The following is a 15,140-nucleotide window of genomic DNA, read 5'->3' as shown; positions in this document are numbered from 1 at the left end:
GACATAGGTGAGCAGGTGTGCTCAGGCTGTAGTCAGTGTGAAGAGGCGGACACAAAGAGAGGCACAATGTCATAAAGCTGCGCATTGTAGAGAAAGCACAGGTGTAAGGTTACATCTAAGCCATTTTAAGGCAGAAAAGGGATTATTTTCACGGAAAAATACTTTTAAATATGTAGCTTTGATACACAGAGACGGGTTTCTTTTCTTCTCTTGGCGAGGGTCCCAGTAGCAGCAAGGTAAGGAGGGCATCCCATACATCCATGTGCCTCACAACATTTTCAAGTTGCTCCGGGGGATCCCAAGGTGTTCCCAGGCCAAATGAGATGTATAATCCCTCCACCAAGCTCTAGGTCTACTCTGGGGTCTCTTCCTAAAGATTGGTTTCTTTTAGGGGTTTAATCAGTAACTAGATTTGGATGTTGTTTCCTCCAGTGTGATTCCACAGAATACATTAAAAGTGTTTTTTCTATTGCCTGGTATTTGGTGTAGTGTAAAAGGAGTTCTACATCTGATTGCAGGCAGTCAGAACACTTTAAATGCCCATAAAATAAAGGAGGTGATGCTAATACATTGCAGGATTGTGCACACAGGAGGCTGTCAAGTTAGTTGTTTATGTGCCATTTCAAATCAGTAGCAAACACAGTCACTACCAGTAGCTACAGCAGCAACACACATAGTCACCTCATCATGAGCAAGTGTAAGATTGTTGATTATTGGTTAATCGTCCATCACTTTTCTGCCACTTTTTGTGGATCTAAGTCCCTGGCTACAGAAACCTCAAAAAGACAAAACTAGTCCCCGGTGCTGTTATTGGCTTTTGTTTCCAACTTTTAGCTGGAATTAAATGGCAGCAATTCTTGGAGAGTGGTCAGTGTTCTTTCAAGTGATCTTCCAGTAGATAGCAAGGTGTCCATGCCTGAGTAAAATCATGCTACGTTTTACATCTGCAGCAACTACTTTCAGTAATTGCTACAACCCCAACACACCTAGATGTGGGGTCCAGGTACTGAGCTGCTGGTTTGGTGTTTAGGAGGTCACAGGGAATATTAGCTTTTCCTGCCTGATAAGTCAGAATCTCTGTTATATAGATATACAGCTAACCCTGCTGTTTGGTGACATCATGGCATTCCCAGCATAGCTCCACTCAACTTCCTCCTCAGAACAGGTCTGTTCAGGTTGAAGCACCTGTGTGACTTTGTAGGCCTTTATCAGAGTTGTGCAGCTTTTAAGAGTCTAAACATGTATTTGTAATTTTTCATAGCAGATGCTGAGCTTATGATGTGAGGCTTTGTGATGTAGGCATTTGTACTTTGTCTTATTGTTTCAGTGAGAATCATGACCGACCATCATTCAATCTTCCGGTGACATTTCTGCATTGATTTTGGCCTCCATGTTTCGACAATGAGCTGCTCACATTAATCAACTCCCCACTCTTCTTTTTTTTGTATATGTTTCCTGTTTTTGGCTTCTTTCCCAGGCCTGATTGTTGGTGTGATCTTGCGTTATGGCATTCACGTTCCTCGGGACATCAGCAATGTCACGATGAGCTGCCACGTCAATGCCAGCCCCGCCACCCTGCTGGTCAACATCAGCGGCAAATTCTTCGAATACACTTTAAAGGGGGAGATCAGTGCCAACGAGGTGAACGACGTGCAGGATAATGAGATGCTACGCAAGGTAGAGGCCATTGATTTATTATTTGAAATGTGATCACAAGGGGGTGTATTAATTGCTGAATTAAATGATGACTGAATTGTAAGTTTCTAGATATCTTTCTACAGTCTTCACTACTTCTGCTGTTCATGTTGTAACTTGAAATACTAAGAAGAAACAGTCAGCTGATTAAATGATTTGACAATCAACATAAAATTAATCAGCAATCAGTTATTTTTAACTGAACGATACTAACTGGTCGAATGTGAGAACACTGCTGCTCGGAGAAAACATGCAGTTTGTAGTAACTTTGGCATCTGGAAAATTTTATTACACACTTTATACTTCTGTCATTTTACAAACAAAATTATTTACAAGAAATTTGTAATAATAATTAGTAGTTTTTGCCTGAATTAGATGTCATTTGTGACACATTAAATAGTTGTTCTATTTTTAGAGATGAATAAACAAGCTATGCAATCTAAAGCCTGTTAAGGAAGTTCTGCACAACTGGTTCCGTATAATAAGAAAGGCTTATTACTGCTATTAAAATAAAGGTCAGGATGCAACTCTAAGTAGTGAGAGACACTGTAATGGTGCCTGTTGTACACTGATCATGTGTGGAGAATCATCTGATGCCCTAAAAGTTTCCAGCTAAATAGCTTTGCAGTTACATGTTCTGTTCTTAAGAAATCCAAACCACAATACCAGCAAAAAGTCAGCCACCAGCTACATAGGTGGGTTTGTCACATATTGAAACCACATATAGACACATTTTAATCTAGTTTCACATCTAGAAATGGTGTTAGCCTGAGTGTGTTTGGATCTCTGTGCAAAGAAGTGGCCCCTTCTTTTTTCTCCACTTTGTCATTTTATTATTATAGAACCTTCCTGTTGATTGTCCTGGAAGCTGCTTCATGATGTCCCAGATGTGTCACTCTTGATGAATTAATTTATCTAAATAACACAGCAGCTGAGTAATATCCATGAAAACAATTAATTTTGTTTGTTTGTTTCTTCCCTAAATCCTTAAATCTTGTGGATTTTTTTTTTTTCTTGCTTCAGGTGACCTTCGATCCTGAAGTGTTCTTCAATATTCTCCTACCGCCAATCATCTTTCATGCAGGCTACAGCTTGAAAAGGGTACAGTACTATTCCAGGCACTCTTTCTGCTGTTGCTAAAAAAAAAGACAATCTCAGTCCTTACAAAGTAAAAAGAACTTTTAGCATCTCTTTGATTAATGTCTTATTTTTAATATGAAATGTAAATGTCCTCGTCACACCTGCTGAGACTTCAGTAGTTGTTTGTATTTAATAAGATGATTGTAAGTATGTAGGTGATTGTTAATCTGGTCAACTGTTTTGTGTTTCAGAGGCATTTTTTCCGTAACATGGGATCCATCCTGGCTTATGCCTTTCTGGGGACAGTGATTTCATGCTTTATTATTGGGTAAGAAGAACTTTAATTTGATACAAAGCATCTATACATTCAGTCAGTGTTGTTTATGGGAAACCTCCTGCTGCTCCTCCGTCAGGTTGCTGATGTACGGCTGTGTGACGCTGATGAAGCATGTGGGGCAGCTGAGTGGCGACTTCTTCTTCACCGATTGTCTGTTTTTTGGGGCCATCGTCTCTGCCACCGACCCTGGTATTTATGCTTAATCTCAGACTTCAAAGTTTGCTTGCTAACAGGTTGCCCTAATTCTAAACATGTTTCACATTAAGCTCTTAACCAGCTCAAAACCTTTTGTACAAATTCTGCTTAATAATACAAACAGCGTATCCGAAAACTTCAGACTTGCATATGGTTGCATACAGCATACGAAGTATACCCATGTTTTAATCAGTGAACCTCATTTCAAGGATGCTATTTTTATAAGTCCAGCTGAGATGGAGAAGTGATCCATATCTGGGAGAAAGTTGGGAAAAAGATGTGGTAAAAGGGGAGTTGGATCACAGCTCAGAAAGTGCAAATATAGTTTAATAAATACACAACATTTTTGCATAAAATTGTCTCTTATTTAAATTCCAGCTCAACAATTTTATTAACATCTATCAGTGCAAGCCTTCTGTTTTTTGTACCTGCATATTGTAGCTGTTCTTGCAGAAAAGAAAAAAATCTTTTCTCTTAACTGCCAAAATACAGCTCCATCATTCTGTATAGTAAAGACTTGGAGCACAGCTCTTGACACCTACTCAGATCTCTCTCTGTGACATGTATGATTATTTGGGTCACTTCTAATATGAAGGGAATAAAAGAGGAACTGAGAGTGTTTCTCTTTGTTCCACAGTGACAGTCCTGGCTATCTTCAATGAGCTGCAGGTAGACGTGGATCTGTACGCGTTGCTGTTCGGAGAGAGCGTGCTCAACGATGCCGTGGCCGTGGTTCTGTCCTCGTAAGTCACCCGTCTTGGTGCAGTCGCGCTCACGTCATTAATCTCCGCCTGCCCTCGGCTGTGTTCAGTGTGCACAAAGCTGTACAGTCACAGGTTTATATGAAAGAAAGTGTGAGTCATGCGTTGTTTGTCGATTGAACTGACCTGATATCAGCTTCACATGAATGCCTTGCTGAGCTTGAAGTGGAAGCTAATGCTCAGTTTTTGTTCTCCTCCTCTACGTAAAACTGTTGTAATGTCCACAGAATTGTACATTATAATAGCGGGCAGAGTGGAGGCTCCGGGCGCTGTGGAGAGACTCTGACCAGCCCATTGAACGGGTGCACTAAGTAGAGCATGGCATTGTGTGCTTTTGCGGTGCCTTGGGACAAACATGACAAATCACCGGCCATTTGTTTTTAGACTCTGCGTTATTCAACCAGAGATGCAGAACATTGCATTATTTATTCATTTATTTTAGCTTTCTTTTTTTGTGAACTTACTTTGATATTGTGAGTCAGCTAAGAACACATTCCTATTATCTCTGAAGTCGCTGTGTGAGCCGAGGAGAAGGCAGAATGCCAGGAATGCTTATAACCTAAAAGCCTGGTGATTTGTTCTGTGAATGTGGGGGGGCTGTGAATGGAGACCGTGAACAAATCTGATTTCAGAGTCATACTTGGTTCAAATAGCATCTGAATTTCCTATTTAGAAAAGGTAGTAGGCAACTTTCGTCACACTTTATCGCCAAAGCACCTCAAGAAGATATTTTAAAGACTATTTTTAAGTTGCTTTCTCTTACTGACAATCACCCTGCTAAATTTTAAATAACCTTCTCATCCCAGATTGCAGTTTAACACCTGGAAACTAAATAAAGCTATTTGGTCCAAGTTTGCTGAGAATACTGTGCTTTTGTTTTGACTGTGACTTTACTGGGATAGTTCAGTGTTGATACTCGACTACCAGGTGACACAAAGTTGACGTTTAGTGTCAGTTTTCCTCTATTTTCATGAAAAAGGTTAAAATTGTTGTACATTTGGCTCACTGAAAACATTTTAATCACATGTAGTGTTTTCTGTCCATTTCAAAAGCAGATTTAAATAAAGTAACTCTAAATTTAGAGTAAATGACCAAGGGTAGAAAAACTGTTTTTTTTGGTCTTGCACCTTGAATTTCTATTTAACAGCATGTAATGATTCACTGCTGAGTGAAAACAAGTACCTCTCTTGTTAGCGAAAACAGTTCTGGTTTGCTTTGGTTATCTATTATTCCACCCCTGTGCAGGATGCATGGGAAAATGCGAAAAGAAATCTTGACCTCAGTGAAAACATGCCTGCATTTACACATTTTAAAGAGTACAGTACATGTCTGTCCTTGTTTCCACACTGCAAGACGACTTTAGTAGACTTTTAATTGAGCCACATGGTTTCAAGTCGAGTATTAACACTGAACTATCCAAGTAACGCTCTTTTTTTCTTTATCAGTTCCCTTTAAAAGTTTACTTAAGGTGCTGATTTTGCTGTGAAACTCTCTCTGCCGTATACAAACAGACCTACTGTAGTGGAAGAATATACAGTTGTGAGCTGGAATGTTTGCCTGATAAGACGACTGTCAACAGTACATGTTAGTCAGTTCCATCATATTCAGATCAACGCTATGTTCTGAATGCAGGCTTTAACTTCTATTTAATACACTGTATAGTTCTATAAACATACTGTCAGTGGTTATTTTTGTCAGTGTGTGCCGTGGTTTACACTCTTTTCACATGTTGCACAAATACTTGGCATTAAATGTTTGGATCTTTTGTTCAGCTCTATTGTAGCGTACCAGCCAGAAGGAGACAACAGCCACACCTTTGAGGTCATGGCGATGCTCAAGTCTTTTGGGGTTTTTCTTGGAGTTTTCAGCGGCTCTTTTGCCCTGGGAGTGGCCACCGGAGTCGTCACCGCTCTCATATCCTTTCTGCTCTCTTATTCTGTCTGCTTATATAGAAAAAATATTTTCTTGTAGTCTATTAATTTGATTCGTCCACGTACTGTAGCATGTCTACATGACAGGACCGCGTTAAATGTTTAATTATTTACTCAGTTATGCTGAAGCTAATATGTTTGATAAATTGGTTTGTGTGAAATACCACAGTGCAAAATTATCATGACTAATTTAATTAAAAGTGAGTCGTACAACCTTGTTTGTAAAATGATGTAGGAAAAAATTAAGATAGAAGTTATTAGATAATGGAACGACGACAGTTGGTTCATTAGAAGCTGCCAGTCAGTGTAAGACTTCACACTGCAACAAATTAAATGATCTTCATTGGGTAGCTTTTTGTTTTGTTTTTTCAATTCAATAATTTTATTTAAAAAAAAAGATGTATATGCTATGGTTAAATCATTTGTAAAGGTTTAATATTAATTAGTTTAACGGTATCTTAGTATCTTATTAAATTCCCTGACTTCGTCTCTACGTGACTAAGTTTACCAAACTGAGGGATTTCCAGCTGCTGGAGACGGCTCTGTTCTTCCTCATGTCGTGGAGCACATTCCTGCTGGCTGAGGCTTGTGGCTTCACAGGTAACACACACACACACACACACACACACACACTCAAGATAATAATGTGATACTGTAATTTCATGTAATGCTATTTTATTTAAAAGGATCAGATTTTATTCAGTTAAAAAATTTGGATTAGTAATTTGGATCCATGATTGTGTGCAGCTGGAGGACTTCTGCTCCTCCTGTTGTGTTTTTTAGCAAAAGCACAGCTGAAGAGTTCCTGCAAGAGCAAATAAAATATTCCTGTGAGCATCAGACAAGCATAACTGTACTGCTAATGCATCATGTCGTGCTAATCGGTGTTTATCGATCTTCTGTCTGTCCCTGTCCCTTCCGGCCGTGTTGCAGGTGTGGTGGCAGTGCTCTTCTGTGGGATCACTCAGGCTCACTACACCTTCAACAACTTGTCTCCCGAGTCCCAGGACAGAACCAAGCAGGTCAGACCCGGACCAGAACCACACAGCTGCTCATTCTGTACTTTTTCATTATGCTTCAAATATAGAGTCATGTTTGTGCCTTTAATTTGAATTTATTTTAAAAGTCAGTTAAACAGTTAAAGCAGGTCATATTATGAATAAAACTGTCTGCCAGTTTACTATAATATGGTTTATGAATGGGTTTGTTGGCAGATCACAGTGTGTTAGTATTTATTGTCAGCGACGTTCACTGCTGCTGTGATAATGTCACAATAAAAGCTCTCTTCATCAGAGTGCACACAAGAAAAACAGAGTCAAATGTATCTGAACGCAGGGGGGGAAGTACAATTGATTAATAGAAAAATAAACAAGGCACAAGGGCATTAGTAAACCCAATTCTAAATGTTTCCGAAACATTTTTTTCTTCCTTCATGCATAAAACAAAGTAGCTGCATTTATATGTGAGTTAAAGTTTTAATTTTTAGGGTTTTATTGCAGTCAGCGCCATGCAAGCCATTAAGTCTGAACTGTATTTCTTGGTAAATGTAATTTTCTACAATTATCACTGAGGTTGTTGTCATCTGAAGCAGTTAATGTTGTTTCTCTTGTCTTGCAGCTGTTTGAGCTGCTGAATTTCCTGGCAGAGAACTTCATCTTCTCCTACATGGGTCTGACCCTGTTCACCTTCCAGAACCACGTCTTCAATCCGATGTTCATCATCGGAGCTTTTGTATCTTTTTCACACGAACCGACCTGGTGCACAAAAAGCCTGTTAACACTCTTGCTTGATCACATAAGCGGCCATTTACACAGCCATGTCGGTATCATTGTGGGAACATGGAACTACGCCACTAATTTCTACACTTTGCAGTTGCCAAAGAAAAAAAGATCCAGCAGGAGTAGAACTAATCCCCGAGATGCAAATGTTTTTTGATTTGTGGGGCAGTAATGAGCTTCACGCAGCGTGAGGAGGATTTGCTTTTTGTTTCGTTGTTCCCCTTAACCTCCTTACCACACAGATAGCGGTGTTCCTGGGAAGAGCTGCTAATATCTACCCTCTCTCCTTCCTTCTGAATCTGGGACGACGCAACAAGATCAGATCCAACTTCCAGCACATGATGATGTTTGCGGGTTAGTGGTGTGCAGACGAGGGTGTTTATCACACACTGTATATCCTACTGACATAAAACACTGAGTCAACAACAGGACATTACAAGGAAATAAAACTTTTGTGGCCCGTTCACGCTCTGGAACATTTTTTTTTGTAGCCCGGTGTGAGCAGAATAAATGATAACCAACAGAAGCCTATAAACAGAGATGACTGCATTTGTCTCATCTGGATGCAACATCCTCTGTGCTCTGCTTTTTAGGACTGCGAGGCGCGATGACCTTTGCCCTCTCCATCAGGGACACCGCCACGTACGCCCGTCAGATGATGTTTACCACCACTCTGCTCGTGGTGTTCTTCACTGTTTGGTTTTGTGGAGGTGGCACCACACAGATGCTGTCCTGCCAGCGCATACGGTATCTCTCTCCTTCCCCCCTCGTCATATCCGCTCATGAGTCAAACTGAATTAGTTGTTAGCAGCAGTTTTGCTTTAACTCTGATGGGCTTTGACACATGAGAGGAGTTCACATAAGGTCAGGTAGGCTGTTTTTTTTCCTAATGCTTCTCTCTAATTGTGTAGACGTTACTGTTCCCATGTTTAACTCTTCTGGTTATCTTTGTCAAGTTTAAACTCCATGAATTATTGAACATAACCTTCAGCCCTGACCTAGTTTACTGTTGAGGCTTTGTATATGCAGCATTCCTGCTTTTTCATGGGACCTTGCAGTTCAGGAGCTTGTAAAACATGAGAAACATGCTTCACAGCACCGTTCTGCTCTGACAGCTTTTACTGTGGCTGATTTGCATATGTTTCATTCTTTCAACAGTGTGGGAGTGGACTCTGATCAAGACAACTCTGTAAGTGTGGGGTTACGATAATGCAATTGGTGGGCAATGACTGTTCAGGAAAAACAATGCCTAAATGACATTTATAATCTGTCTTTGTCCAGATGAGTATCGCTGAAGGCTCAGAGAGAAGAAGCACCAAACAAGAAAGTGCCTGGCTTTTCAGAATTTGGTACAACTTTGACCACAAGTATCCTTTGCTGACGAATGAGTCGTTGTTTTTTTATTTATCAATGTCATAAACATCATTATTTTCATTTTATCTACGCCTACACTACTATCCAAGTGTTCCAGTTCAGTGGTGACTCCTTTAGTACATATAACCAGGCAGCAGAGGGAGCCCCGCTTATAGACTTGATGGCGAATTATCTCCTCTGTTGGCTCTGTGGTATGAAGGTCATTCAGTTTTATGCATTTTAAGTTATTTACCCAATTAAATCACTTTAGTTTTTAATCATTTTTCCCTCTTTGCCGAGTGTTCATTAAGCATTCATCACACTGTCCTGGGGTCTTTCTGTTTGTTGTGTCTAATAGCAGTTTATTTTCTGTGTAACGTGACCTTGACTCAAGCCCCCTCCTTCAGCTACCTGAAGCCCATCCTGACTCACAGCGGCCCCCCCCTCACAGCCACGCTGCCTCCCTGCTGCGGCCCTCTCGCCCGTTTCCTCACCAGCCCTCAGGCCTATGAGGTCAGACGCTGCTTCATTCAGGAGCTATTTCAGACTGAACTGTGTTTCTCTTTTATCATGTACGAACAGACTGGGGGAAAAAAAAGTTGCTTTGTGAGAGATGAAGTGAATCATGAAGTGCAGAAGTTAAGTTTCAAACTAAATATATTGTTTCATTGGCCATCTGCATGGGTAGAAAATGGATTTAATAACTAGTTATGGAGTATTAAAGTCACATCCTCTGCTTTTTGTTCTTGTGGCATCTATCCTCCTCCCCCAGAATGAGTGCCAGCTGAAGGATGACGACTCCGACCTCATCCTGACAGATGGTGACATCAACCTGACCTACGGCGACATTACAGTCAGCACAGACGCCACAGGTGCCCACACGAGCGGCGGCCCAGCCTTTGCTGGCGCCGCCACCTCGGATGACTTGGACAGGGAGCTGGCATACGGAGATCACGAGCTGGTGATGAGGGGCACGCGCCTGGTGCTGCCTATGGATGACTCAGAGCCGCCCTTTCCAGACCCCCACCACCGCTTGAGGATGTGAAAATAGCCTCCGAGTGCCGACCCAGACGACCGTCCGACTCACACTGACCCGAGCCATTGAGCAAAAGACCAGTACCTGACTCTCCTTCTTTCACTCCTCTACGTTTGATTTCTTTTGCTCTTGCACTTAGCCTCATCCTTGCCTTTTTATTCCTTTACATGTTGATCACTGTTACATTTTCTCACCTCCTCTATAGACAAATCACTCTCTCTACCTCATTCTCTCTCTGCTCATTTCCACTCCTTTCTGCCATTACTGTAATATAGTCGTATTTATTTTCAGGGTTTTTTGGTATTCAACTGAAAGTTTTTTTTCTTAGTTTGGCTTAAATATGTGTCAGTCACCTTACTGTAGCATTGCACAGAGGTCTAGCAGCATGTGTTAGTGTGTAAATGCAAGTACCAACCACTAGCTAATTTGTCGATGTACAGTATATACCAAGAGTACTATAACTTTGATATGCATGCTGAGGATGCTTGTTGTTTTCTTTGTATGGGAGGTTGAGGGCTTTTGTGTTTTGGGTCTGACCTTGAATGTTGCTGCCTTCTCTCTGTGCATCAGAGGCAAGCTGACCCAGTGGACAACTTTACTGTACATTTGGTTACAATCAAGTGCCTGGGAATTGTAGTTTTAAGCATGACGACCCAGTAGTGAATCAGCTCTGGGCAGCAGAGCCGATCCACGATGGACAGTCATTCAGTTTTCATTTGTAAAAAAAAAAAAGAAGAAAAAAGTAATAATAATTCTAAAAACAAAAATAGACATCTCTGTCCATAAGGTAGCAATATACTCAGTGGGCTGTCGGTTTGTGCTATTCGCTTGTACATAGTGTGTAACAATGTGATGCCACTGATGCAGTGCAACCTGGCAGTGAACGTCGTGGATCTCTCCCAGTGACCTTTGACTGTGACATAGAGAGAGACTTTACACCTTATTTTAGAAGCTGATGTCGCTCACAGCAGAATGAAGGGCTGTTGTTTTGAAAACGAGATCCAAAAGAGTCAAAGTGAGAAAGCTTAGTGCCATTTCTGTCCTGCATTTTAACATTTTCTGAGAACTGAATGCAGAGGACCTTAAAGTGTTTTGTATTCTTTTTTGCAACAGAGCTTAAGTACTTTAAGCCGAATCACGTTTTTCATATCCATTTAGCTTGGTGCACACATTTTCTATTACAGCTGTTACACCGATGACTATGAATCCTATTTTTCTCATTAAATGAATCTGAAGAACACATATAAGTATGTGAATTTGAAGCTAAAAGAACTTAGTATGAAGCACACAAGTGATTTTGTGAGTAGAAGTTTGGCAAATAAGATTGTTGCTGGTTTTAGCAGGGCTGCAACCAGTGACTATTTTCATTATTCATTAAGCTGCCAGCTATTTCATGATTAATTGATTAATCATTTTGTCTATGAAACGTCGTACAATAGGGAACAAAACCCATCACGATCTCCCAGTAACCTGACATATTTTAGCGTCTTGGTTTATCTGATGAGCAGCTGAAAACTGAAAGATATTCTCTTTACAATCTGAGGAACTGGAGAGTTTTGTACACTTAAATGATTAATCTATTATCAAACTTCTTGCAGATTCACTTTTGACTGAGTAATTAACTGATGCAGCCTTAGATTTTATACAATGAGTACGATAAAATCATTTGCGTAAGACAAGCCCACCTGATTATTATTCTAATGAATCCATCCCTAATATGAGCAGATTTTTACACTGGTACTGTGGGAGTTCATCATTATGAGAACTGCCAGAGTAGAACAACAATCGTTGTTTATATGCTGGATGTTTTTTTTCTTTGCTGTACACACACGGGTTCTTGAGGTTTGATGGTTAAGCAGGAGTTTAGTAGCGTTAAGGTGCATAAAAATACCAACTATTAAAGAGTGCTCCTGCCAGGATGTGTTAGCAGCGTACTCTGCAGAGGTTATTTTGGTACATGTGCAAGAAGAACGGATGGTTTTGTAGCAGCTGTTAATGCGGGTTTAACAGGAAGCGTTGATAGGATGTCACCGTGGCAACACTGTGTTGATGTGGACAGAAAACATTTGGTGACTTAGCTGAACACAACAATTTTGTGTTTTGGCCTCTTAGTGACCCAAAGAAAAAAAAAAGATTGGGTGTATGCAGAATGGATAGGAGATGATGATGACGAAGATGTTTAAAGAAAAGCATTAGAGGACGAGAGGAGAGGGAGGTGGACAAGGGAGGATAGTTAGGCCTGTGTTTGTGTGAGTGTTCGTGTGCCGGGGATGACACAGAGGTGGAAGGAAGATGTCGCTTTTCCTTCCGTAGTTATCTTCTGCTGTGCAGGAGCTTCTAATTTAAATGCTTTTTTAATCAGGCATTCCTCTTGGCACCACATGATCTTCAATATGATTTATTATTTCCACAATTTTGTAACTTTTTTTTGTTTGTGTTATTGAATATTTTTTTGGAGGAAGTGAGGTAATGAAGTAAAGAAAAAAGCTGAATCATTTGCACTCATCTATTGAGAATGTTGTGATGTTTTATTGTTTGCTTGTTTTATCTAACAGCTGCTTTTATATTATTTTGCATATGTTTTGGAAGGTTGTGGGGAAAATTAGCAAATTTGTGGCAGTTCGATGAAATATAAAGTTAAGTTGGTTCATTATGTTCGACATAAAGAAATATTTCACTTGGCGGTGGCAGTCGAGCTGTTAAAAGTCCTTTCATACCGTTGCTTCATCTTATCACTTGACCATTCAGGTACTTTGTATGTGTGTTTGCAACAAGTTGCTGTATTTGAGGCGGTTGCCATGACGTCTGCAGAGCATGAATCATTCATCGTCCGCTGACGGTGGACCCTGTGGGGGGAAAAAAAAAAGTTAAATATATACAAGCAGAATTGTGTGCCACTGTTCTTTAACTGACACATTAAAAAAAAAATAAAATGAAATCCGCAAATGGTGAAATAGGTTTTGATGTTTGCCTACTGCTCTGCCAGTATGTGTTTCTGTCTCTGTTCTCTGAATGGTGACTCGTGATAAGCTTTGATCATTGGAGATCTTGTCTGAAGTAGCTGACCAAAGAGGCCTGCTGTGCTCTGTGCTTTCAGACCGTCCTCTCTATCTTTATACTGCAAACTCTCTGTCCGAATGTGTGTGTGTGTGTTAATGCCTGCAAGTGTATATGGATGGATGTACTAGTGTGTGTGCGTGCGTGTGTGTGTGTGTGTATAAGAGAGAGAGACATTGTGTCGTCTCTTCTCCTCTGTGTTGCAGGTACTGACTGTTTACATCTGTGTAAATATACTCTCACCTGTTCATGTGCGTGCAATGGACAATAAACAGAAGCCTGTGCTTTTGATTAAAGCCCTCGCTGTAATGGCCTCCTCATTTACCTTGTTTGCTTTTTTTATTTCATGTCTGGCTTGTGTGAGAACATAGCTGTTGAGCTCCAGAAGATCATCCCGTCTGCAAGAAACATGAAACAAGATTAGTGCCAGAGGTGATTTCATTTGAGGTGCATAAATCTGAGAAGGGATTTTCTTATAATGCTTAAAATAGGTTTATAATCATAATAGCCGTGCAAGTATGGCAGGTAGCCTACAGGCTTTAAATGTTCAAATATTTAAGAGTGCATGGGGATAAAGTCAGCTTCAGGCTGGGTGCTGCCTGACTCTGGTCAGGAGTAGATTTAACAGTCAGAATAAAAAATGATGGAATTCACATTCCCAAGTGAGGGATCAGGGTTACAAGATGGTTAACATGAAAGGAATTAAGAAAAAATATAGAGTGCTTCTGCCACAGAAATGAGTTTTTATCAGACTTTTGTCTTTGTTTGTTTGTCCTTTAAGCCACTACAAGGCTTCGTTTCATTTATTTATGCATCTGACAGGAGCAGGGTTCATAGATCAACAGAAAAAGTCTTGTAAACGAGCCAAAGTTATCCCAATAGGCTAACTTTTGTCTAATCTCCCTGATCTGTTCATAAAACAGCAACAGCAATAAAAGTTTAGTTGAACGTTTTGCAGCTTTTAGACACATGCAGCCTGTTACAAGGAACTGAAAGGAAACCTTGCTTCATTTTAGGGAGTCACAAGCCTAAATTCGTAATTCTGGAATTTTAAAATGTCTGTTTTATGATTTGTTTTCCCTTTTTGACTCATTTTATGGACCTGTGAATAAAAGTGTGTGTCAAAGATTTCTTAAGTTAAATCTGAGGCAAAGTTTTCTGTTCTGACTTGTTCTGACTGTGCGATGTGAAAATAGTTGACTATTTCTAATGTTGCATTTACTCAGACAACAGATTTTTTTTTTTTTTTAAATCGAAATAGGAGATTTGATCCATTACCCACAGTGTTATTAGTCGTCTCATGTAATCCATGATGTTCACTGATGTCACTTTCACGTGTCAAAAGGAAAATGGTGTGAATGTGAAATCTGCTGCCGAGACTGATGGCACTTCGTACGCCTGGGCACCATTTGTGCCAAATATCAGGTATCATGTTCCTAATATGGGCACAACTCCCTCCAGTCTGCTCAAGAATGTCTGTATGGTGGAGTCCAGGGAGGAAATGGTAATTTTAAAGGGCCACTTCGCTCAGGCTTGAGTAGAGCTCCATGTCTCTAAAACTAAACAGTCTATTTAAACTTGATTTCCACTCATTCAACACAAGCACAGAGATTTTAGATTTTTTTATGACAAACTCCTCAGTAATTCTTCCTCAAAGTGATGTTTTATTGCCATAAGTCAAGCTAGCTGTATAATCATCTTAAATCAAGCACTAAGTCTTTGTCTGTCTTGTTCTGTACATCCTCTGTCATGTTTTATCTGATGTATTTATTACAACCTGTAAAGTGTTCAAGACTTCTGGTTTGTTTCGTGAACAAGTGACTATTAAAGTGACTATCTGCCTTCACATTGTCCAGAGGGAGCTGCACAGACCAAAGGCATGGTTCTCCTCAACGCTGATCTCATGTCACAACAGTT

General features: G+C 40.2%; 1 protein-coding gene across 1 annotated transcript in view; it reads left to right on the top strand.

Annotated features, from left to right (window-relative positions):
• slc9a6a (solute carrier family 9 member A6a) overlaps positions 1 to 13,519 on the top strand; it is a 15,223-nt gene extending 1,704 nt beyond the window's left edge. The window contains exons 2-16 of the mRNA XM_008275500.1: positions 1,478 to 1,677; positions 2,719 to 2,796; positions 3,027 to 3,103; positions 3,189 to 3,301; positions 3,945 to 4,050; positions 5,841 to 5,982; positions 6,494 to 6,599; positions 6,933 to 7,021; positions 7,617 to 7,730; positions 8,020 to 8,131; positions 8,371 to 8,524; positions 8,936 to 8,966; positions 9,059 to 9,144; positions 9,538 to 9,643; positions 9,903 to 13,519. Coding sequence (XP_008273722.1) covers positions 1,478 to 1,677; positions 2,719 to 2,796; positions 3,027 to 3,103; positions 3,189 to 3,301; positions 3,945 to 4,050; positions 5,841 to 5,982; positions 6,494 to 6,599; positions 6,933 to 7,021; positions 7,617 to 7,730; positions 8,020 to 8,131; positions 8,371 to 8,524; positions 8,936 to 8,966; positions 9,059 to 9,144; positions 9,538 to 9,643; positions 9,903 to 10,175 — 1,787 coding nt within the window. The 3' untranslated portion in view covers positions 10,176 to 13,519. The remainder of the gene's footprint in view (positions 1 to 1,477; positions 1,678 to 2,718; positions 2,797 to 3,026; positions 3,104 to 3,188; positions 3,302 to 3,944; positions 4,051 to 5,840; positions 5,983 to 6,493; positions 6,600 to 6,932; positions 7,022 to 7,616; positions 7,731 to 8,019; positions 8,132 to 8,370; positions 8,525 to 8,935; positions 8,967 to 9,058; positions 9,145 to 9,537; positions 9,644 to 9,902) is intronic.
• The last annotated feature ends 1,621 nt before the right edge of the window (positions 13,520 to 15,140 follow it).

Source organism: Stegastes partitus, unplaced genomic scaffold (genome assembly GCF_000690725.1).
Source record: "Stegastes partitus isolate 25-593 unplaced genomic scaffold, Stegastes_partitus-1.0.2 Scaffold2, whole genome shotgun sequence".
Lineage (NCBI taxonomy): Eukaryota > Metazoa > Chordata > Actinopteri > Pomacentridae > Stegastes > Stegastes partitus.
Note: the sequence above shows the minus strand (reverse complement) of the source record. Positions and strands in the feature narration are given on the sequence as shown.